Source organism: Macaca fascicularis, chromosome 10 (assembly GCF_037993035.2).
Source record: "Macaca fascicularis isolate 582-1 chromosome 10, T2T-MFA8v1.1".
Classification (NCBI taxonomy): domain Eukaryota; kingdom Metazoa; phylum Chordata; class Mammalia; order Primates; family Cercopithecidae; genus Macaca; species Macaca fascicularis.
Window position 1 is genome coordinate 56,917,912 of NC_088384.1, and position 26,349 is coordinate 56,944,260.

Consider the following 26,349-nt stretch of genomic DNA (forward strand, 5'->3'; position numbering starts at 1 on the left):
AGTGTATCCAGATTTTGAGAAATTTGTTGTTGTTGTTAGAGACAGGGTCTCATTATGTTGACCAGGCTAGACTCGAACTCCTGAGCTCAAGCAATCCTCCCACCTCAGACTCTCCAGCAGCTGGGACTACAGCCATGCAACACCACGCCTGGCTTCAAGGAAACATTTTTAAATGTACATATTAGACTTACTCTATCAAAACCTTCAGGGGAAAGCCTAGACTTGTGGATTATTTAAAAATTTTCCTGAGGTAACTGGAATGCACAACTCTAGCTGGAAGCTAGTGCAATAGATGATTACTTCAGTCTCAGCGCTCATCCACATAACCAATTCCCTTTATCATTTGAGGATTTGGCCAAAAAGAGGAAAGAGTAGGAGAGAGACTCATTTGCTGAAAACATCACATAATTTTCCCCGGTAAGAGTAGAACAAGGTCTAGTAAACTCAAAATCCAACCTGATCTTGTTCCTTATAAGCCCCTTATCACCCACCTTCCCATCAAGCTATTCTAGAGTTGAAAGCAGAGTTGAGACTCCAATTGGCCATTTTTACCAGAATAGGACACTAAGTCAGTTAATTACTTGTCGTTCCCTCTGCTCAAGTGTTTCCCACTACATTACCACCTATTCACTGCCAATCTGGATCCTCAGAGGCTTCCTGAAATTGATCTCTAAGCAGTTTACAACCCACTAACTCCCTCTCCCAAACTGAAAACTGTCATTCTCTAAAATTGAAAAGAACCTTGTCTCACCATATAAAGGAAACAAATGAATGATCAACAGCAACACACACACACACGTGCAGAGACACACACACACACAGAAAACCTCTTCATGGTCTTTCCCTCCATTACCTAATTTCCAAATTGGCCTTGATATTTCTGATTGCTGTCTTTTTCCCTTTCCGCTTCTGCCTCATGTGCAATAAGAAATATCTTAAGACTTGTCACTGAGAAAAAGACTTGTCACTGAGAAATCCATCACCTCATATCTATTACTGTTTTTTGTTTTTTTTTTTTTTTTTTTTGCGGGGGGGAAACTTGCCAAAGGGGCAGGGTTACTATTCACTGAACTGTGTTTGAGTTTTCTTGGAGTTTTAATGTAAAACCTATTTCCAGGGCAAATTTTGTCATTTTACATTTATTAGGGGAAAAAAAAACCTGGCATGAAAAAAAAACAAAGTATTACCTTTTACAAATTCAGTGTTTTTTAAAAAAACATAAACCACAAGAGCATTTAAAAAAAAACTGTACCCTCGAATGCTTCTTTAAAAGTAACAATATTTAAAACAAAGTCTTAGATAATTAATTCATTTCAAAATATTTTCATTCAGGTTATGCTTGAGCTTCCAAATATGGAAAACTGGCCCTTACCCAGGTCAACGTTAAAATGAATGCCTGGCCCTTACCCAGGTCAATGTTAAAATGAATGCATTTTAGTATTTTGAAGATGAAATTGGTAGACCTATACCTTGTTTTTTGATTCAATATCAGCACCGTATAAGAGCAGTGCTTTCGCCATTAATTTGTCTTCATTGTAGATAGCATAGTGTAGAGCAGTATTTCCATACTCATCTGGAATATTTGGATCAGTGCCATGTTCCAGCAACATTAATGCACATTCATCTTCTTGGCATTGTACAGCCTGTCAGTATTAGACCAAAAATAAATTATAAGTCCTGAGAATTAAAACTAACATTCCACAGCTTTCACCAACTAGTTCCATTTAAATGAGAAAACTCATTTTTATGCTATGTATTGAAATCAAAGCCATCTCATACTGATATAGTTGACTACTGCATACCTTGATCAGAGCTGTCCTCTTTTTGTTGTCAAGGATATCAAGTTGACATCGTCTGTCCAGCAGGAGTTTTACTATTTCTGAATTCCCATTGGCAGAGGCCAGATGTAGAGCAGTCCTATGAGAGTGAGAAGACTTTTTAGGAAATTGTAGTGCACTATCTACAGCTACATCAATGATTCATGCAATAGCAAACACAGAATAGCCTGCTATTACTCTGCCTTCAAAACAAACTTAATTTCCCTTTGAAGAAAGCACACTACTTATTACCTCATGACTCACTGTATGAATGAAAGAGCAGCCTATTTGAATAGGAAGAGCAGAGCCCTTGAATGGCATTCAACCTGGGCTGCAATCCTACTTGAAGCTCTGATGCTTCCCAGCTGTTGCTTACCTTTTTTGGCTCTCAATTTCCTCATCAATAAAATGGGAATGAAAAGAGTCGATTTCTCAGAGGAAACCACAGTAATGCTTAAATAAGACTCTACACGAAAGATATAGAATAGTTCCTAACACAAATAACAGCTCAGTAATTGTAAGATATTATAATTTTTACTAATACCACTAAAGACAACATTTGAATTCAGTGAGATGATACAATTATACCTACACTTTCAGGTATGTTTTAAAGATTACAGGTAACGATGTATTTTAGTGATTCTAAGATGATCATTGTCTCTATGTTTCACCATTTCTCACACTGAAATACCACTTATAATTCATGATTTACTATAACTATAATTGGCAGCATTTAAATAATTCTCTTATTGAGACATACAATAATGGGGCATCATACAATCCCTGGTGCCTTACATTAAGTAGAATATGTTACAATATAACACGTCTGGGGCGGTTCCAGTCAGATGACTAGCATTTAGATAAATTTTAGTTCTTAAAAGAAGTATGGAATAAGAGGGCTGAGGTGAAAACACAAACAAATTTCTAAAATAATCTATTTCTTCCTTTGGTTTTCGAAAACTTTACGCCAAAGAATGCTTGAAATTCAAATGAATGGCATGGGCTCATTTTTATCAGTACTTAGATTTGGCCGGGCGCGGTGGCTCAAGCCTGTAATCCCAGCACTTTGGGAGGCCGAGACGGGCGGATCACGAGGTCAGGAGATCGAGAGACCATCCCGGCTAACACGGTGAAACCCCGTCTCTACTAAAAAATACAAAAAAAAAAAAAAAAAAAAAAAAAACTAGCCGGGCGAGGTGGCGGGCGCCTGTAGTTCCAGCTACTCGGGAGGCTGAGGCAGGAGAATGGTGTAAACCCGGGAGGCGGAGCTTGCAGTGAGCTGAGATCCGGCCACTGCACTCCAGCCTGGGTGACAGAGCAAGACTCCGTCTCAAAAAAAAAAAAAAAAAACTTAGATTTATACAATGTATGTACATTAGATATTTCCAATCATTCATATTAGGATTTAAGACTGTTATAATTCTTCTCCTTTTAAAATGAATTTATGAAACTATTTGTGGAGTTTTTTTCAACGTTTACTTTCAGGGGTACAGGTGCAGGATGTGCAGGTTTGTTACATAGGTAAAAACGTGTCAAGGGGGTTGGTTGTACAAATTATTTCATTACCCAGGTGTTAAGCCCAGTGCCCATTAGTTCTATTTGCTGCTTCTTTCCCTCCTCCAACCCTCCACCCTCTGATAGGCCCCAGTGTGTGTCGCTTCCCTCTAGGTGTCCGTGCGTTCTCATCATTTAGGTCCCACCTATAAGTGAGACCGTGCGGTATTTGGTTTTCTGTTCCTGTATTAGTTTGCTAAGGATAATGGCCTTCAACACCATCCGTGTCCCTGCAAAGGACATGCTCTCATTCTTTCTTTTATGACTGCATAGTATTCCATGCTGTTTGTGTACCACATTTTAGTTCTTTAAAGTACTAAAACAGTCTTTACTCAAGACTTATACATTTTCAGAAGGGTAGTTGAGGGTTATCTTTTACTATTGTCTACCTTCAGAAATGCTTTTGTTTGAAAGGAGGGAAGAAAAGTTTCAATTGAGATTACCTCAATTGAATGCCCCAATTTTAAATCTCTCAACTTGCTGAGGCCCAGCAGGTAAATATGAAGTTTTCAAAGACGGAAGGATCCTGGGAGATGGTAGAATATGTCTTCCACATAATAGGTGTCTGGCTTATGTTTGATGACTAAACGGATTGAAAGAATGCATAAACACAGCTTGGGAGTTCAATATTTTTAAAGAATGCTCCTGTTGAGTAGAGCAATACATTTACAATAGTAATGGTCATTTATATTTGCTATTTTAGTTTTCATAAATATATAACTAAAATAAAATAATTAATTCATACCTTTTACACATGTTTATATATATAATGAAAAGATAATTTTATAATAAAATGTATATACAATAAAATCTACAGGAACAGGTAAACAGAAACCCTCTACTTCTCAACAGGGTAAAAGTTCACAGAAGATAGCTATCCACAGGAATAAAAATAAATAATAAAATGTGAGAAATTATTTGTATCTATGCAAGTAGCATATTTCTTCTCTTCCCAAGGATTATTTCATTACTAGTGAAATTTAACTAAAACTTTTCAGATATTCATTGCAGAAATCACAGATAAGAGAAAGGGAAGAACTTCACTTACAAATCCCCAGAAATAAGTTTGATTATGTTTTCTACACGTTTTCAGGTAACACAAGAGCAGATTCTGTTTGTGTAGGTGTATAACAAACTGATTTTTTCCTCACTTGATATAGCAAAGCACATCTTTGCACAACATATCTCTGTATCTACTGACACCTTCAATGGTTACATGTTATTCCATCCTATGGATGCACTGAAATTTTTTCATAAAATCTTTATGTGAGCTCTTCTCAATACACTGCTATTTTAAGCAATACTAAGAAAAACATATGTGTCTATTTCATATAGATATTTCAGTATAATAGAGTTGATAGGTAAAAGGCATACACATTTTTAACGTGGTTCTTATCATCGAAGTGTGTTAGAAAAGTTGCAGCAGCTTAAACTTTCAGCAACTACATAAATACCACTGTTCTTCACCCTCACAAACTTTGTGGATAGAAGACAGTATTTCATTCCTTTATTTATTTACTTTTATTATTAATTAATTAATTTATTTTTGAGATGAAGTCTCATTCCATGATCCAGGCGGGAGTGTAGTGGTGCAATCTCAGTTCACTGCAACCTCCACCTCCCTGGTTCAAGCAATTCTCCTGCCTCAGCCTCCTGAGTAGCTGGGATTGCAGGTGCATGCCACCATGCCTGGCTAATTTTTTGTATTTTTTAGTAGAGACGGGGTTTCACCATGCTGGCCAGGCTAGTCTCAAATTCTTGACCTCGTTATCCACCTGCCTTGGCCTCCCAAAGTGCTGGGATTACAGGCGTGAGCCACCGCGGCCAGCCTTTCATTCCTCTTCTAACTTCAATAGAAAACAGTATTTCATTCCTCTTCTAACTTAAATTCCTTCTCTTACCAGGAACACTACGTTTTCCTATGTGCACAGGTCACTGGTAGATATGCAAAAAAGTACCTTGCCCAATCTTAAATTGAGCTTATTTTATTATATCTGCATATATATGCTTGGTTCAGTGGCTCAGGCTTGTAATCTCAGCACTTTGGGAGGCTGAGGCGGGTGGATCACAAGGATAGGAGTTCAAGACCAACCTGGCCAAGATGGTGAAATTCTGCCTCTATTGAAAATACAAAAAATTAGCCGGGTGTGGTGGCGGGCACCTGTAATCCTAGCTACTCAATAGGATGAGGCAGAGAATTGCTCGAACCCGGGAGGCGGAGGTTGTAGTGAGCTGATATTGCGCCACTGAACTCCAGCCTGGGCAACAGAGTGAGATTCTGTCCCAGAAAAATAAATAAATAAATAAATAGTTGCATATATAAATAGGCTTTTGTGTTTTCTTCTGGTATTTTTCTCCTTTTGTATATTTAAAAATTTTAATCTATACTCCAGGAACTTACTTTTGTGACATAAAAATCTAGCTAGTTTTCTCCAAACAGCATGCATTTCATTTATTAATGATTAATTTTCCTTTATCAATATGAAACATCGCCATTATCAAGTGCTAAATTCTTACATATATTTGGGTATTTCTGGATTTCCTATTCTGTTCTATTCATTGATATTTTTTCAGTTGTTAGTAAACAATTTGTGGAAATAGCACATTCACATTTTGATATCTGGAAAAGCAAGTCTTTTTCCATTCTGTTACAAAAAATTAACTTATTACAGCAATAAAATACAGGATGTGCAGTATAAAAATGCTAAAACTTTGCTATTTTTATTTGGCTTACGTAAAAGTGATAAACACAGAAAAAGCTCACATCTTAAGAAAAACGAATCTTCCTATTCAAGGACACAAACCATCTTCCCATTTCAGTTTCCTTGTAAGGTTCCTCAGTAAAGGACATATTTACATAGGGTACATTGATATCAAATCCATATTGGATTTTATTTGAAAAATATTTAGCCCAGAAGTTGATATATTATGGGACTTAGTTCTCAATATACACCTTTCTATAATGTATAGAACATTGTTTTAAAATGTGTACATTAAAAATAATCTGCTGCATCGACTTGATTTTGCGAGTTAAGTCACTTTCATACAGTCTATTAGTGTTCTATAAGGGAAATTATAATCGGATAGGAAATCAGCTAAAGTTTTGTTTCTGTGTTGTTGTTCATAAAGGGCCTGTGCCCTGACCTCTCTGAGGTTTCCACACCCAGGGTGGTGTGGGGCCTGCGGAGGAACAGAAAGCCAGGACCCCGATCCCTCCAGGAGGGTATGCCCCCATCATCCCCCCACGTCCCGCCTCCTCCCAGCCCAGGCCCGGTTACCTCTTTTGTTTGTCCGTCTTGTTCACGTCAGTGTCCCTGAGCATGACGATGAGATCCTTTCTGGGGACTTTACCCCACCAGGCAGCTCTGTGGAGCTTGTCCAGATCTTCTCCACGGACGTGGTACCTGGGCTCCATGAAGGCGCTGTCGTGGTAGTCTTCCCAAGCTTCCACGTTGCTCTCCCCGCGCCCCTTGCAGCTGGGGACGTGGTACCTGGGCTCCATGAAGGCGCTGTCGTGGTAGTCTTCCCAAGCTTCCACGTTGCTCTCCCCGCGCCCCTTGCAGCTGGGGACGTGGTACCTGGGCTCCATGAAGGCGCTGTCGTCGTAGTCTTCCCAAGCTTCCACGTTGCTCTCCCTGCGCCCCTTGCAGCGGGGGAAGCAGTGGCAGCACCACTTGGCCATCTTGCTCCTAAGTGTCTTCATAGCAGAGGCATGGTGGTCCCCAGAAGTGCCCACGTTGCTCTTGCCGCTCCTCCTGCAGCAGGGGAAGCAGTGGCAGCACCACTTGGCCATCTTGCTTCTAAGTGTCTTCATAGCGGAGTCGTCCTGGTCTCCAGAAGCACCCACGTTGCTCTCGCCGCTGGCCCTGCAGCAGGGGAAGCAGTGGTGGCACCACTTGCCCATCTTGCTCCTGAGACCAAATGGCTTCTTCACAGCGGAGGCAGCGGGTATTGAAGAAACCTCAGCCACCATCTGCTTTGAACAGCCAGGGGAGGCCGGTAGTCGCGAGCACATCGCGTCTACCAACCAGTATCACCAACTAGCAGGAAATTCTGGGTTTCCGATCTGTTTGAAGAGAAAGGTCAATCCCAGCCAAAACCTGCCAACTCCAGCAGGGGAGCCCAGCCCACCCCACCCGGGAAAACCCACACCCAGCCGGGGAAAGCCCACGCCCACCCGGGGTGATCCCACGCCCCGCCCCAGGAAGGGCCAACCCCCGCCCCGCCCCGCCCAAAGGAAACACCCAACCCAGCCAAGGGAATGCCAAGCCCAGCAGCGAAAAGGTCAAGCCCAGCAAAGGAACGCGATGGAGGAAACGTCAATCCAAGCGAGAAACACCGGGCAAAGCGATTAACGCCGAGCCAAGCGAGGAACGCCAAGCCAAGCCAGGAACGCAGAGCCAGGCCTAGCCGTTACAGGCAAGCCAAGCCGTTACGCGGGTGCGCGTGCGGTGTGCGCGCCTCAGGCGGCGTCATTGCACGTGGCACAGACAGTGGCCAATGTGTGCAACCTGCGCACAAGTCTTGGTGCCACGAATATCAGTGACAGCCTTGTGTTCTCGGCAAACTTCGTGGGAATTGGCCGAGCCTTCAGGCTATGGAGGAGAGGCCTCTGGTTGGAAAAAGCCTCTTGAAGCAGGACAGGGGCTAGAGCGCCTGGAACTGGAGGATGCTGACAGGCTCCTCTGAGGAAAGCCCGCAAGACACTCGTGGCGGTGCTGTTGCCGGTGGCCACGGCTGCCGCTCAGAGCTCGGGCTTCTTTCTTATATTTGTTTTGGTTTTATTTTGCTACTATTTTCTACTTTCTTGATGTGATAGCTGAAGTTTTATTTGAGAAATTTCTACTTTTCCGTCATACACATTTAGTGAAACACATTTTCCTGCCAGCACTGGCTTTACCTGTGTTGAATCAAGTGTGATATGTCGTATTTTTATTCAGTTTAATATATTTAATAGTTTCCCTTGAGACGTTTCCCTTAGGAGTGTGCTTGCTGTTTAGCGCTATTCACAATAGCAAAGACATGGAATCAATCCAAATGTCCATCAATGATAGACTGGATGAAGAAAATGTGGTACACATACAACATGGAATACTATGCAGCCATAAAAAAAGAATGAGATCATGTCCTTTGCAGGGACATGGATGGAACAGGAAGCCATTATCCTCAGGAAACTAATGCAGAAACAGAAAGCGAAACACCTAATGTTCTCACTTAGAAGTAGGACCTGAACAATGAGAACACATGGACACAGGGAAGGAAACAACACACAATGGGGCCCCTGGATGGGGGCGGGAGAGGGAGAGCATCAGGAAAAATAGTTAATGCATGCTGGGTTTCATGCCAAGGCAATGGGTTGATATGTATAGCAAACCACCATGGCACAAATTTACCTGTGTAACAAACCTGCACATCCTGCACATGTACCCCAGAACTTAAAATAAAATAAATAAAAATGTAAAAAAGAAAAAAACCAACAAAACTAAAATGTGTGCTGTTTATCTTTCAAGTATTTAAGATTTTGCTGTTATCTTACTTTTTTATTTTGAATTGGATGCCATTTTGGCTGGAGGATACATTCTACATGATTTCAGTTCTTTTAAAACTCTAATGTTTGTTAAAATGCAGGACACAGACCATCTTGGTTTATGTTCTGTGGGTACCTAAATGTTCTGCTGTATTCTGATGCTAGGGGGTGGAGGAGCAGGGGTTTTTGTTGTTTCATTTTGTTTTGTTTTTTTGAGGCAGAGTGTCGCTCATTTTGCCCAGGGTGGAATGCAATGGCCTGATCTCGGCTCACTGTAACCTTCGCCTCCCAGGTTCAAGCGATTCTCCTGCCTAAACCTCCCCAGTAGCTGGGATTACAAGCACCCGCCACCACACCCGGCTAATTCTAGTATTTTTAGTAGAGGCAGGGTTTTGCCATATTGGCCAGGCTGGTCTCCAACTCCTGACCTCAGGTGATGCACCCGCCTTGGCCTCCCAAAGTGGTGGGATTACAGGTGTGAGCCTCCGCACCCAGCCAAGGGTGGAGTACTTTATAAATGCCAGTGAGCGGCAGCCGCCAACATCAGTAGCTGCTGACACTGCTAGCGACTGGGGCGGACAGCGGCCAGAGCCGGAACCCAGGCTTCCTGCCACCTGTGCGTGCGGCGCACACCTGGAAGCTGTCCTCCCACAGCCTACACTGGGGGGCACAGCAAAGCTGGGACTCATGTTTGAAGGAAGGAAAAAAATCGAATGAGTAACCCAGCACTGTTCTTTCCAGATCCATCCCGCTGGCCCTCTTGTTTCCCACGTTTTTGAAAACTGGCTACTCTGACCTCAGATCCCTAAATCGCAGCCACTGAGACCTGGCTCTCAGAAGCCAAAGCCCTGGCACTTTCCAGGCTGAGCAGGAGGAGGTGAAGGCAGACTGGAGGCTGGTCCAAGACAGCTGAGGGCTGACCATAGGGGGTCGTGCAGAGACCACCACTGGGGCCGCTACACGTGACATGGGATTTGGGCCATTGGGTAGAAGGCGTGGAGATGGGGCACTGCCAGCAGAGCCAGGGAGGAAAGAGAACACTCTCCAAATTGTCTTCCAGGGTTTCCATGAGCATTTTATTAACTCAGAATCTGTCAGGAATAATACTAGGGAGTTACCTTTCCCTGAAGATGGCTCTTGTCAGAGTAGTGAGATAGGTGTGGGGGGGGGGTGGGGTGGGGGGGAGGAAGAGGAATGTGAGGCTCAGTTTACACATATTAAGATCAGCAATGGTGTGCCGCTGGCAGGAGCAGAGCGAGCCTGGAGATTTGGGTGGCTGCAGTTGGTAAGTGGTTGCAATCCAGAGAGTGGGACTGAGATCCTCTCTTGTCATGTTAGCATCCCGTTTCCTGGGCGTGGCTCTGACATCCTGCAGGTGGTCATTTCACTCATGGAGGCTTTGTCTCTCTTCCATCACCCCAGACTCAGCTTCACACTCCAGGGCTGCACACCACCAGCCACCGTCATGTTAACCCCTTCCCAGGTCAATGTGTCCCTCACCTGGAGCCCAATCTGCTGGACAGCCTTGGACCATCCATTTTCGGGGTGGTGGGCAACCTGGTGGCCATCGTGCTGCTGTGCAAGTCGCGCGAGGAGCAGAAGGAGACCGCCTTCTACACACTGGTACGCGGCTGGCCACCAACGACCTGTTGTTCACTTTGCTGGTGAGCCAGGTGACCATCGCCATGTACATGAAGGGCGGGTGACCTGGGGCCAGTCCCTGTGCCAGTACAGCATCTTCATCCTGCTCTTCTTCAGCCAGCCCGGCCTCAGCATCATCTGCACCCTGATATCTATACAGGTAATTTGTGTTCGACATTCTCAGAGGAGTTTCATAAGCTTTATGTTTTATCTGGGTTATAAACAGAGTCCTCAAATGCGTAAAAAAGAAATCATACCAGGATTGAATTTCAGCAGGAATAAGTTTATTTTACCTATTCAAAATTAAAATACTTTTGTTTTGTTTGATAATGTTTTTGTTAAAGATACATTTTTGAAAAAAAATTAGGTAAATATTTAATAATGTCCCCTTTTCTATCCCAAGAAGTAATTTCATAGTTTATTTAAATTTTTTTAACAAAAATGTAGCATAGATTTTTTTAAAAAAATAATGCATATTTTAACTCAATAAATCCAAAATACTGTGGCAACATGTAATCAATGTAAAAATTACTAGAGATAGTTTGCATTCTTTTTTCTTATGAAATCTTTGAAATCCATTGTGTATTTTACATTTTAGTACGTCTCAACTCAAATGTGAAATTTTCATCGAGAATATCTGAACTGTATTTAGGTTAATAAAAACGGCAGTTAAAAAATTTAACATAGATTTAGTACGGGGTGTGCAGCCAGCTTGCAAATCAGATCTCGGCTGAGCGGCCAGGCAGCCAACCCCCGAGGAGCGGCCTGCTGGCTCCGCAGTGCCCAGAAGTTGAGGATGTTCTACAAATCCATCACGCCTGCCCCCAGCAGCACCCCAGGCTCCAGCACCCCTGGGCCGGGCACCCCGGTCCCTACAGGAAGCGTCCTGTCGCCGTCGGGTTCAGTGCCAGGAGCCGCTGTCCCTTTCAGACCGCTGTTTAACGACTTTGGACCGCCTTCCATGGGCTGCGTGCAGGCCATGAAACCACCTGGCGCCCAGGGCTGCCAGAGCACCCACACGGAACTGCTGTCGGTCACAGGGGAGATGGGCAAAGGGATCCGGACCACCTTCGCTGGCAGCAAGAGCACCACGGAGCGCCTGAAGAGAGGGATCATCCATCCCTAGTCAGAGTGCCTGGCGGAGACAGAGCAGAACCCACACACTTAACAGGAAGCTCCTAAGCCTCTGTGTCTGGACTTTTCCCGGCCACTCCAGAGCACCTGCTTCTCCCTGGCCCTCATCCCTAGTTGCACTAACCATCCTGGGCTTCCTGGGTCCTGTGTCCCTTGATGGTGCCCTCAGGAACCAAGGGGTGGCTCTCCAGGTGGCAGCACTAATGATCCTCCCTTCCCCCCACCCCACTCCGCCAAAGCAACAAGAGTTAGCAGCGAGGTCCCCGTGAGTCCCACCCATGACCTGCCCACAGTGTTGCCCACTGGAACTTTCTGTGGGCCCCACCACTCAGCCCTTCCCAGCACTTCTCCCACGTGCCCCCAGCCTCCTTCTCCCTCAGCACGGGCTCAGGCCTCAGGCCTGACACTTCCCTGCCTTGTGTCTTTTGCTAAATATGACCTTTCTACATTAATAAAAGATGATTTGGAGTTGTGCTCTCTAAAAAAAGTTTAATATAAAAGAGAAATAAAAGAAAATTTAGCAAAGGAATATATCGATGAATATTTAAATATTTAGATGACATTACTACCAGACATAATAAGATCATCAGATATTTCATTTACTTATGATTAATATGTTTGTATTTATTTATTTTATTTACGTATTTATTTTTAGTATACTTTAAGTTCTAGGGTACATGTGCACAACGTGCAGGTTTGTTACATATGTATACATGTGCCCTGTTAGTTTGCTGCACCCATTAACTCCTCATTTACATTAGGTATTTCTCCTAATGCTATCCCTCCTCACGCCCCCCACCCCATGACAGGCCCCTGTGTGTGATGTTCCCCGCCCCGTGTCCAAGTGTTCTCATTGTTTAATTCCCACCTGTGAGTGAGAACATGCAGTGTTTGGTTTTCTGACCTTGTGATAGTTTAAACAAACTAGCAAGTTCAGAAGTCACTTTATAAGAGAAATAATGAAAAATAAAGTATTGCTGACATTGGTAACAGAATAAAAGTTAGAGTTAGACAAAGTATTAACAAATAAGCTTATTTATTTATAAGAGAAGGGAAAATATTAAAAAGGATTAAATGATGTCTTGTCAACATGAAGAAAAACTGTATTATATATAATTCATTTGTTAACTTATTATTGTGTTTCTTTGTATAATTTTCACTTGGTTTTGTCAGTTTTACTACTTGCTTCATTAGTTCAAAAACTACATCTTCATAGACCATTTCAGCTTTTGCTGTGTGGGCAGAATTATAAAACCCAGTTTCAAAATTTCAACTGAACATTGTCAGCATTTTTCTTTGGGCTTTTTATTAAAAACAAAACAAAACAAAAAAACCCCCAAGTAATTGTGTGTGTGTGTATTTTAGCATTATCATGAATGTAATAACAATAAAATCAAACAGAAGCAAATGGATAAGCAATATGTTGGACTAGCATCTCAAGTATGAAAATGGCATTGCCTACAGTGATATGATTTTTTCAAAATGGTCAACTTTTTAAAGTATAATCTTATTTCAACCTAAAATCTTACTATCGGAAAGTGTAGTGTACATTAAAATGTTCTGAAATGCCTTTATTCACATATATTAAATGGTCGTACTCATTCAGTTATCTACAAATTGGTTTTTCACTTCTGTAATTGTCTTATAGAATGTTCAGAAGTTATGCAGAATGTGAGATAATTTTCTATTGAATATGATCATTTTATCATTGCAAGACATCAAACATCCCTGTTGCAAGACATTAAACACCCCTGTTTCCTACCAAATAAATGTACAATAGTGATAAATGTAAAGATGTTTTTCAAAAAAGACACATTTTTGAGTTATAAAACAAGGATTTTAAAACTTGAATTGTTACAGTGAATATGTCTTAATATAGGCTACGGTCACTTTAGATAAAAAAATTACCTCACGTCTATTTTCAGTATTACTTAAAGGTATTTATGTAGTGGCAAAGAATTTTTTTTTTTTTTTGCCTAGAGGCAGATATTTTTCCACATGGCTATTTATGGTATGAAACTGTATTTAAATGCATGTATACATATAAAAGCTGCCACTGTGGCTGTAAACTATTAAAAGTTATCAAGATTAAAAAATAAATAAAAAATAATTGTTTTTCTATGAAATGTCTTTATTCAAGTCCAAATTTAGAGGTTTAAAATGCTTGAAATGAATAAAAGTGAGTGTTTCACATATTTCAGTCGGAATGGCCTTTGTCCTAGTTTTATTAGTGAAGCAGCAGACTGCATTTTTTTCGCTCTCACACACCTTCAAAAGCTGGACAGAAAAATTTGATAAAACTTCTAGGACATTATGTGATGAAACACATTAAACACTAAAGGAGAAATACAACCTCACTGTTTATAAAAGACATATAAGAAGGAACCCTGCATACATATATCTATCAGTTTTGGATTTTCAAAAAGTATTTGACTTACAGTGAGCTTCATTAGAATATGTGTTCTCCCACAAAGCCAAGGAAAGTACGTTAGACACAGGATCTGGAAGTCTACATGTGTGATGTAACTTCATTAAATACATTTCACAAATAAGGCAGAAATGTATCCGTGTGACCCAAAATATTCTCTAAATTTTCTCAAAGCAATGTGGCCACATCTATTATCTTTTACCATGACTAGTGTTCATTCCAGGGGTTGGATATTACCTCGCCCATTTGCAGCCTCCTATCTCTGCGATTAATTATGGCTAACATTCTCAGCAGTCAAACATCTTGCAAGTGACAACTTGAAAAGGCCTACCAGCATGACGTTCACTCTGCCACGACTAGCTCGTCTTCCATCTACACATTGCAGTATTTAGAAGAGCGCTTTAGTATTGTAAATTTGATCCAACATGTGTTCAACGAGATGAAATCTTCAATATTGCACTACCTGTGAATCGGGAGAATGTTAATTTGCTTCTGTAGTTTTAAGTGTATTCTCAGAGGTAGAGGAAGCCATATTATATCATTGGATTCAAGAAGTAAAGTAAATAGAAGAAAAACAGATGTTATTCTAGTTTGGTTATGTTTATATCTTAAGTTTTCTTTTCCAGATATATGAGAACCTACTAAATACACTGAATAAAATGTGGTAGCCATGGGTTAAATGTCATACTTTATGTTTTGCTAATTAATTCCAAGATACAGTAGAAAAATAAGCTCTCTTATATAATACAAAAATGATATGGGGAAAAGAAGTAAAAAATTAACTTAGAGACATCATTAATTAATTTCTTTTCTAAATGAAACACTAAATAATTTCTATTTGTTTTGACAAATATAAAATATATTTAGAATCAATGCTTTATTACTTGGAAAGTGGAGTAAAATTTTAAATGTATTATTCAGATTGTATTATTACTATTTACTACAGATCACATACATTTGTCTTTTCTTCGTATTAGACATTAATTAATGGCAAACGTCCCTTTGAGGCCTATTTAATATGAGTAGTAAAGTATCTGGAATTTCTGAAATAATAAAAGTGACCTAAATCACCATGTTTGGTAAATTCACAACATTCAAATGGCAGGAGGGGAGTAGTGGATGTAGGGAAGGGAATGCTCATGTTCTCATTATTCCCAAACGGATTCTTACAAGTCTTCTCACTCGGCACATGGATGCATCTCAGTAATACACAATGTCTTACTTAGACAGCCACAACTGTCTGCAGTTTTTAACAAGGTACAATTCAACATTATTATTCCTTGCCACCTCAATATCAGATATTTTCTCATGTCATCTTTTACTTCTGAAGAGCTGAATTATTGATTCATAAACTGAATCCATAGCTACATATCTGTGGATGTTTTTAAATTATGTGAAAATTTTGTATATGCTTTCTTCTGGGGAAAGTATCGAACCTGGTGATTGTAACAAAAACAATCACTCGTGTTAATATTTAAGTCTTAATTAATTCAGAAAACTTTGCACACACCTTAAGGTCAGATATTATTTTGTACCCTACATATAAAAACTTTTTTTTTTTTTTTTTGAGATGGAGTCTCACTCTGTTGCCCAGGTTGGAGTGCAATGGAGTGATCTCTGCTCACTGCAAACTCCGCCTCCCATAACATTAATGATCACTGATCAAAGATCACCATAACAAATATAATAATAATGAAATATTTAAAAAATTGTGAGGATTACCAAAATGTGAAACCAAGACACAAAGTGAGCACAGGCTGTTTATTAAATGGTACCAATAGACTTGTTTCACCTGGGTTGTCACAAACATGTCATTAGTAAATAAAAGAAAAAAAGGCCATATCTGTGAATAAAGAGAAGTGCAATAAAACATGTTTGTATTAATTTGGTTAACTTTATTACAACTTAATGTAAACTAGTTTATTTATTTATTTATTTATTTATTTATTTATTGAGACGGAGTCTGGATCTTGCCCAGGCTGGAGTGCAGTGGCGCATCTCGGCTCACTGCAGGCTCTGCCTCTGGTGTTCACACCATTCTCCTGCCTCAGCCTCCTGAGTTGCTGGGACCACAGGCGCCCGCCACCACGCCCTGCTAATTGTTTGTAATTTTTAGTAGAGACAGGGTTTCACTGTGTTAGCCAGGATGGTCTTGATCTGATCTCGTGATCCTCCCACCTCGGCCTCCCAAAGTGCTGGGATTACAGGCGTGAGCCACCGCTCCTGGCCATAAACTAGTTTTAAAACAGTTTATAAAACTCTAAAATGAACCTGGAAAATTTAGAGCAATAATAAAATGATTTAAATTAGAGAAGTATTTTTTAAAAAGGTTAAATAACAAATGTCTCATTGGAATTATTCAAGTTGTTTCAAGCTCAGCTCTGAGGTTCTTAGAAACTAAAGTAAAAAGTATGACCAGTTTCTGAAGTCAAGACAAAATCATACAATCTTTAACTTAGAAAATTATCTTCTGTGTTGTGTCCTAAGCATAAAACAAATGTAAGGACTTGCCCTGACACTCTGTAAGTCGTTCCACTCCCATACGCACTGCAGAAATGTTTCCTGGCAAGAACAGCAAGTCAGAAGCCTTTTCAGCACAATAAGGAGGGATACGCTACATATAAAAAAATAGATGAGGAGGGAAAATAGCACCTTAGAGAAGTGAGAAGTCTCAAAAGAGACATGTATAAGGAGAGCAGTTGCAATTATAAAGAGCAAAATATGGAATGATGAAAAAAGACACTGCAAAAAAAGTTTTCCTCAGTACTTTGCAATGCTCTTGCCACCTTCTGAAGAAAGCTGGCTCCTCCTGGAAACAGGGTATTTGGACCCAGGCTTTGGAATGGAGTGACCATCTGCATCGAACTACCTTAAACTCAACTTTGTGAGCATAGGGTAAGAATAATTGGGTTACATAAAAGTCATTTTTAATCTAAAATGTCGTTCGTTAGTTTGACCAACTTTCTTTACCACTGGCCACTTGATTATATACACAGTATATAATGCATACAATGTATGAGGTATGTGTGTATGTGTTAATTGACTATTTATGTTATCAGTAAGGTTTCCAGTCAGCAGTAGGCTATTAGTAGTTAATTTTGGGGGAATCAAAAGTTATGCATGTATTCTGAACTGTGTGGAGTGTCAATGCCCCTAATATCCGCATTATTCAAGGGTCAACTGTATATATCTTACTCAGCATAAAAGCCTTTATGAGGAAATGAAGACCCAAAGAGGCGGTTAAGAGTCCAACTCGTTATTTATTGAATTAAACATGAGTGGTTGTGAAATGTGGTGAGTCCAAGGGGCTTGGGTTACAGTAATTTATTGGTTAGAGAAGTGACTAGGAAGAAAAAGGTTAGTTTAACAAGATTTATTTGTGCAGATTTTCCTCAGCTTTACCTTCCAATCATTAATGGCAAGAACGCTACTACTTTTGGTATAGAGAATATGTATTACACATGGTAATTTCATCTCTTGTTTTAAAAAACAACAGAGTTACAGTAAGAATGATCTTGAACCTGTCTTGGGTTTTTTTGTTTGCTTGGTTTTTTTTTGTTTGTTTTTTCGGTTTTTTTTTTTTGGGGGGGGGGGGCTTTGTTTTCATTGAAAATAGTCAATATGCCAGAGTAGCATATTTTGTGGTGGAATCTTTTCAACTCCTTCACTGACTTAGCAAGATTCTTGTTCAAACTGGGTTCTACAAGGACAGAGAAAAGTCTGAGGTCAGGACTAGTCAAGAAGGACTCAAATACCTGACTAAAAGTTTACTCAAAGGAAAGTCTTTGTCACAGGTAGGTCAAGAGAAACTGTATTAGTAAAAATCCTCTCTATTCCTTTATTTCTTCCTAGATTAATCATTTATGTAGCAAGGATATGTTAGGAATACATTATTTTTCAACCATAAAAAGTATGTTACACTCAAGGCCATCATTAAGACACAAATTTAGATTTATAGTTTACAAGGACTGTGCAGTCTGTCTGTGTATATATTTTTTCTGTCTTTATATTAACAATATTAGATTTGGCTGAAAGTTTCATATTGTAGTTTTATAAACATTAAAGAATTTAAGCATTTTAAATGACAAGTATTGCAAATATATCCAAAGTGATGCAACTATTTAGATACTTCCTTCCTTACCCTCCAAATACATAGAAAGTATGATATATAATGTGATGTATTATAGTTTCTAAACCTGCTCCTATATGTGAAGAGGGAAATATAGTATCTTTATATGAAGAACCTCCATACTTTTTATCATATAGTAAATATCTGCTTTCCAAAAATATACCCTATGTCACCAGTAACCAGTTTTTGTTTTTGTTTTATTAATAGATTATATGTTCTAAGATTTCAGGACAGTAGTAGTCTCCACTTATCCATGGAGAATATGTTCCAAGACCCTCTGTGGATGCCTGAAACCATGGATAGTACTGAAAGCTAATATATACCTGTACTATGATTTTTCTTATACATACCTATGATAAAGTTTATAGATTAGCCACAGAAAGAGATTAACATTATTTAATATAAAATTTACCAATTATAACAATATACTCCAATAAAAGTTATGTGAATATGGTCCCTCTCTCTTAACATTTCTTTTTCTTTTTTTTTTTTTCTTTCTTTTTTGAAATGGAATCTTGCTCTGTCACCCAGGCTGGAGTGCACTGGTACGATCTTGGCTCACTGCAACCTTCACCTCCTGGGTTCAGGTGAATCTCCTGCCTCAGACTCTTGAGTACCTGGGACTATAGGTGGGTGCCAACACGCATGGCTAATTTTTTGTACTTTTAGTAGAGATGCGGTTTCACCATGTTAGCCACGATGGTCTCGATCTCCTGACCTCATGATCCGCCCGCCTTGGCCTCCCAAAGTGCTGGGAGTAAGTGGGTGTGAGCCACCATGCCCGGCCTCTCTTAACATTTTCTATTGTACTATAGATCTTAGCAACCTCAGGGTATATATATTTTTTTCTTTCCCTACTGAGAATTTTGACCTTTTCACTTTAAGGAAGCACTTTACAACTTCTCTTTGACATATCCAAATTGCTGCACATCACTGCTCTTGCACTTATGAAATACAATAAGGGTGACTTGAACACAAGCACTGTGATACCAACAGTTGATCTGAAAACCCAGCTAGCTCCTTAATGATTCACCCACAGGAAGCGCAGACAGCATGCATTTGTGGGACAAAGGGATGATTCACATTCAGTTCCACCTGGGATGGGATAAAAATCTCATCGTGCTATTCAGAACTGTGTGCAATTCACAACTTAGAAACTGTTTATTCTTGGAATTTTCCATTGAATAATTTCAAACTGCAGTTGACGACTGGTAATTGAAAACTGTGGAAAGTGAAACTGGGATAAGGAGGGCTACTGTACTATTGTTTTTCTGTACATTTTCAATTCATTTTATTTCAGAAGTAATTCTATTGTAAATTTATTCCGATTTTGTTTTTGCTTTGGTAGAACACCTTAGGAAAACTGAGAATGGTGGTCAAAAGTATAATGGTTTTAGTTGGTTACTGGGACAGCCAAAAACAATCAACCACTTACTCCTAAAGATCCTTCTACTATATAAAGGTCCCCACAGTTCAAATCACAGATATTCAGTTTACAAAACTGTGGTTGACATTATGATTAAGAGTATAAAAAGTATAAAATACTATGTTAACATTTGAACACTAATGTTCCAACAGGCTATGAAAAGGAAATGGAACATTCATACAGACAGATAAATCTTAATTTTAGTCATTGAAAATTTATAGCTAATCAATTATCAATCATGTTGGAGACAATTATGAAAAGATATACTTAAAACACCTGTTTTTTTCTTTTCCATTGGTATAGAAGGCTCCATTTTTAAAATATTGAAATAAATCATTAATTTATATGGATTATGAATTATATGTATTTGCATTCCAAAAGTAATTTTAAAATTAGGTAACTTTCAAATTTTTTAAAAATTTTCTAATTTAAAATAGACATTAATTTCAGTTTTTCCAGCTTCTCTTTGGCATAAATAAGTTTTATACACTGTCATTTGACTCTTTTCTATGTACTAATTTATTATTATTTAATGTTTATTATATTTTAAGCTCATTACATTAGTGCATTTTTTATAAAGAATACTAGACTAAGTAACTAGTATATTTGCTTATAAACCCAATATAAACTAAAATACTTTTCAGAAAATATGATCAACTTTACACACTAATTTTGAGATTTCAGTTGTAGCCTGAAATTAAGTTTCATAAAAACTTCAAAAGTATTTTTTAGGGCCAGGCATGGTGGCTCATGCTTCTAATTGCCAGCACTTACGGCGGCAAAGTTGGGAGGATCCCTTGAGCCCAGTAGTTGAAGACCAGCTTGGGCAACATAAGAAGACTTTGTTTTTAGAAAAATTAAAATAAAATAACAAAAAATTAGCCAGATGTGGTGGCACACGCCTGTAGTCCCAGCTACTCAGGAGGCTGAAGGAGGAGGATTGCTCGAGCCCAGAAGGTCTAGGCTGCAGTCAACCATAATAACATCACTGCACTCCAGTCTAGGCAATAGAGCAAGACTTTGTCTCAGGAAAAAAAGTCTGTTTTCCTTTACTGATCCATGTAACATAATTGTTATTAAAATGTAAAACAATGTGTGTTATATTAAAATGACATCTTATTTACAACATATTGTTCATGTGTTATAATGACAGAAAACTCTAAAAATGCCCTGCCGAAAAATAAAAGCAGAAGTATAGAAATACTTTATTTTGTTGACCAGAAAAACTTCAAATAATTTTTTATTTCTAAGCAAGAATGTCAGTATTAAAAAGGGTACTTGCTTTAGACTTTTTTTTTTTTTTTTTTTTTTTTTTTTTTTTTTTGAGACGGAGTCTCGCTCTGTCACCCAGGCTGGAGTGCAGTGGCCGGATCTCAGCTCACTGCAAGCTCCGCCTCCCAGGTTCACGCCATTCTCTTGCCTCAGCCTCCCGAGTAGCTGGGACTACAGGCACCCGCCACCTCGCCCGGCTAAGTTTTTTGTATTTTTAGTAGAGACGGGGTTTCACTGTGTTAGCCAGGATGGTCTCAATCTCCTGACCTCGTGATCCGCCCGTCTCGGCCTCCCAAAGTGCTGGGATTACAGGCTTGAGCCACCGCGCCCGGCCCTTGCTTTAGACTTTAACATTTAAAAAAAAAACCCAGCAAAACTTTATAGGATAAAGTTAATTTCTGAAGTGAGATCGTCTGAGTTCAAGTCTTATCTGTGTCAATTATTGTGTGAACTTAAATAAATTATTATGCTATTTGTGCCTCAATTACTCATTGAAAAAATTAGTATAGCAAATGTTCTTACATAGAGGTTTTGTGAAATAAGATGATTTGTACAGCTCAAGACATACATTAAACGCCTATAAATGTTTCTTAACATGATATTTACATCTTAAGTCATTCAAATAGCTAGAAAATGTATCTACCCAATAGGTATTTTTTTAATGACCAACTTAATATTAATAATATATTGATATTAAGAAAGAACATAGAAAAAATATGAGTGTGAAACCCTGTTTGAAATATAATAAGAACTGGTAGTGTTAAGTGATACTTTATAATATCTATGTAGCTATATTCCTAATTTTCTAACCATCATCAGGGTATGTATCTATATTCTGTCTCCTAGATTGCAAAAATTTTAAATAGAAGAAAAGAAATGATAGAGAAAAATAAATTTTTAATTGATTGATAGGGAGGATGAAGAGTAATCAATAAGTTGTAACTTGCTTGGCTTAGTATTGTTCAGTCTCTGTTTTTGTTTCAAGAAAGATCCTTCAAGATGAAGAACACATTTTGGACACACAATGCTATTCTATAATAAGAAAATTAAAGGAACTGTAGACACATGCTAAAAAGTGTATCCTTTATGTATCTTTCAAAATTTTTTGTTGCCATGCCTAGAAGATTTAGATTCCAGGATTTATCTTTTCTTGAGCATTTATTCAGTAATAGCTGTAGGAAATATGCAATGGTTTGTTTTGTTATAAACACTTTTTTTAGAAATTTATGAAAATCAGTTTAATATGAATAACTGAGACAATAAAACCCATATACCATAATTTATATTACGCTAAATCTTAAAAATCTTTCTTCTCTTTTATTGTACTTCCTATATGTGCTTCAAATGAAAAATGAAGCTTTATATGTAAATCAGAAATGGCTTTGTTTATAAGTAATGGAAAATCCCAACAGATGGCCAAAAAGCAAATTTAAAGGAAATTCATTTGTGTCACATAATAAAATAACTAGAGCAAAGCCATTTTCTCTGAAACATTCTTAGCATTTTTCTCATTGTAACAAGATGTCTGTCATCACTTCAGTCTTTAAAGTCTAGGCAATATCAGGAAAGAAGCTTTGCCAACCACTTTTATCAAGGAAAAAATAATGTTCTCAAAGGTTTCCAAGAGACCTTTGCTTACTTCTCACATGATGAGTTCTAATTTACAGGAATCCTGAGATATTGAGAATTGGCATTTTCAAATTGATATGTACATACAAAAAGAAGAAGGAGGATAAATTAATAATTCATCAAACATTGTCTAAACAAGGATATTCTGTACGTTTTCAAAATTCATAGATTTAGCTAGTAGCACATTAAGAAAAAAAAAAAGCATGTGTCTTGGAACTTCAATATAACTATTTTGTTAGTCTGCTAATATAATAAGTTGCCTCAAGTTACACTACTGGAATCAACAGAAAGTGGTTGGTGTATTGAAAAATAAAATCTTACAAATTAAAAAAAATGCAGAAAAAATTTAACATGGTTGCTTAACTTTATTTTCTTGACATTAATATAGATGATTTATTAAGTATTAAAATTATACTACCCTGAATTGTAGTAGATAAAAGAACCTGAAAAAAACTAGTGAAAATCAATGATTTTGCCCAATACGTGATGCTTTTATTTTCTTGTAGCATTACTTTTTAGTTTATTATCATTTCAAAACATCCTTAAGCTTTTTCATAACTGTTTTGTTAGCATAGAATGATATTGATTGCTCTATATTTCCAAAGAGTGTAGCTTTCTATAACTATACCTAAAGTGACAGAAAATATTGATCCAAAATATAGAATATATATCTAAAATCAAGAAGAATGCATTCAATTGAGTATTCAAATATTTGATATTACTATATTTTAAAATGTGCTATTCTTCAATAATGCAGATATGTTCACATGTACATAAATCTCATAAATGACTCTTGATTCATGATCTTTCATAAGTAAATGTTGATGAAACTGATTACCTCTTTTCTACTCCTGATGTTACCTTGCTTTTTGGCAGAATCTCACTGCCTGAGAATCCTGGCTTCTACTTTGTCCTCACTCATGATGTAATAGTTGATATATAAACATTTACCTAATTGGTGAATTTTCAATAAGATACTGACCGTGAGTAGTTCAATCTTGCCTTGGATGTTGTTTTCATTTTCTTTCCTCCCACTACAGGACCTTATTTCCGAGGCAACATGCACTATGCTTTGTTTCTTCATGCCTTAAGTTTGATACATTTATACCACAGTATAACTATATGCCATTGTCAATTTCATCACAGTTCTTTGATCTTCAATAACTAAATCCTGTGATAATTTTAACTCTTTAAAAAGCAAAGCTAGAGGCATTACAATAAATGATTTTAAAATATGTTACAAAACTATAGTAATCAAAATAGCATGATACTGGCATAAAAACCGACATATCAGCCAACAGAACAGGATAGACAACCCAGAAATAAATCCATGCATTTAAGGTCAACTAATTTTCCTCAAACAAAGGCAAGAGCACACAATAGGAAAAACATAGTCTCTTCAATAAATGGTGTTGGAAAAACTGAATGTCTACATGCAGAGGATTAAAAGTATACCCTTATCTTACTCTATACAAAAAAATTAAGTCAAACAGGAATAAAAACTTAAACGTAGAACCTGAAACAGTAAAACTGCTGGATGAAAACATAGGGAAAAAAGCTTTACGACACTAGACCAAGTAATGACTTTTTTCTTTCACTATGTCCCCAAAACCACAGGTAACCAAATTAAAAAAAAAAAGGATAAAGGAGATTGCATCAAACTGAGAAGCTTCTGTACATCAAAAAGTTCAATTGACATAATAGACAATCCACAGATTCCCCTTCTAGAAAAGCATTTGCAAAATATGCATCTAAGAAGGAGGTAATACCCAAAGTATAAAAGGAACTCAACTCAATAGCAAAAAAAAAAAAAAAGAAAAGAAAAGAAATAATCAAATTAAGTTCTAGCAAGCAAAATGGAAAAATGTCCCCTTCTAGGAAAATAGCATCATTACATTCTACTCCTGACCAGATATATTAGGCCAATTTTGAATTGCTGTAAAGAAAAACTTGAGACTGGCCAATTTATTAAAAAAGAAGAAAAAGAGGCTTAATTGGCTCAAAGCTCTGCAGGCTAAACAGGAAGCACAGTGTCAGCATCTACTTCTGGAAAAGTCCTCTAATGATGGGAGAGGGAAATGGGAAAGCCAGCACGTCACATAGTGAGAGTCGGAACAAGGAAGAGAGGGAGGAGGTGCCACACAATTTCAAACCACCACATCTCACAAGAACTCACTTTCTCCCTGACAACACCAAGGGGGATGGTGTTAAACCATGAGAAACTGCCCCATGATCCAATCACCTCCCATCAAGCCACCTCCAAAACTGGATATTCCATTCCAACATAAGATTTGGAGGGCAAAAATATCCAAACCATAGCATACCATATTATGAATATCCTACACATTAATATAAATTAATAAAATCATATTTTAAATTTGTATAATTATTATATTATAGATGACTTACAATATTACACAATGATTTCTCTATTAATGGTAATTCAGAATTTTTCTGCATTTTTATTACTAAAAATACAGTAGAATAGCCAGCTATATTAAGTTTATGTGTTGGAGTTCTTACCCTCACTACCTCAAGATGTGACTTTAGTTGGAGAAAGAGCTTTTCAAAGAGTAATTAAGTTAAATGAAGTCATTCGAGTGAGTTCTAATTTAATGACTGGTGTCCTGATACAAACGAAAGATTAGGACAGTTGTGTACACAGGGCAGACCACGTAAAATGAGAGCCATCTACCAGCCAAGGACAGAAGTCTCAAAAAGAAACCACCTCTGCTGACATCTTGATCTTGTAGCCTCCTGAACTGTGAGAAAATAAAAGGCCATTCTTTTTATTTTTTATTCATTTTTTAATTATTTATTATTTTATTTTGAGACGTTGTCTTGCTCCGTCACCCAGCTGGAGTGCAGTGGCGTGATCTCGGCTCACTGCAGCCCTGCCTCCCAGGTTCAGGAAATTCTTCTGCCTCAGCCTCCCTGAGTAGCTAGGACTACAGGCACACGCCACCACGCCCAGCTAATTTTTCTGTATTTTTAGTAGAGATGGAATTTCAACATATTGGCCAGCATGGTCTTGATCTCCTGACCTCATGATCTGCCCACCTTGGCCTCCCAAAGTGCTGGGATTACACGCGTGAGACACCACTATCGGCTAAAAGACCATTCTTTAAGCCACTCAGTCTGTGATATTTGTTATGGCAGCCCTAGCAACTTATGTACCTGAATCCTGTTTTTTAACAAGACGCATTTATTATTTTGCTATATGGATATTTCTACACAGATGAGCTTTAATAGTGGAGTTGTTGGGTTAGTATGTTTATAGACTTTTATTTAAATAGACACTGGCAGATTTCTTTCTATAATGTTTGTAACAATATGTACTATAAATGTTTATTTGCCAAGGCTTTCTCTTCTTAAGATTTCTACTAGTTTAATTATTAAAAGTTGATATATACATCTATGAATATATACATTTATGCATATATATAATACACACACATATACATATATGTCAATTTTATTTCCCAATAACTACTAGCAAATTTGACACTTTTTATGTTTGCTAGCCATTTAGGTTTGCTTGTTTCAGCCAATTTTTTTCATATCATTTTCACAATTTTTTTTTTTGGCTAGCAGTAATTTTGCTTGTTGGTTGTGTATTTTTCCAACCTTTAATTTTAATGTTTTTAGTCTTTAAGTTTTCTGGGAGTAACTTATAAATTTCACATAGCTGCAATGTATTTGGATTCCCTAAGCTGATATTCTCTCACTTTATTTTTTATTATAAATAAAACAATTTCATGAGACAATTTTACAAAGTCTAAACTTTTATCT

General features: G+C 38.1%; 1 protein-coding gene and 1 pseudogene across 2 annotated transcripts in view; one reads left to right on the top strand and one right to left on the bottom strand.

Moving 5' to 3' along the window:
- LOC135965568 (POTE ankyrin domain family member G-like) overlaps positions 1-7,344 on the bottom strand; it is a 30,298-nt gene extending 22,954 nt beyond the window's left edge. The window contains exons 1-4 of one of the 2 annotated variants that reach the window (XM_065522619.1): positions 7,101-7,344; positions 6,650-6,815; positions 1,803-1,917; positions 1,470-1,643 (exon numbers count right to left, since the gene is read on the bottom strand). In XM_065522619.1, coding sequence (XP_065378691.1) covers positions 1,470-1,643; positions 1,803-1,917; positions 6,650-6,815; positions 7,101-7,344 — 699 coding nt within the window. Of the gene's footprint in view, positions 1-1,469; positions 1,644-1,802; positions 1,918-6,649; positions 6,816-6,949 lie in introns of both variants that reach the window. The other variant, XM_065522618.1, reaches the window with a different exon arrangement.
- A 3,991-nt stretch (positions 7,345-11,335) lies between these two features.
- Positions 11,336-11,665, top strand: LOC135965346 (cyclin-dependent kinase 2-associated protein 2 pseudogene; annotated as a pseudogene).
- Positions 11,666-26,349: the final 14,684 nt, after the last annotated feature.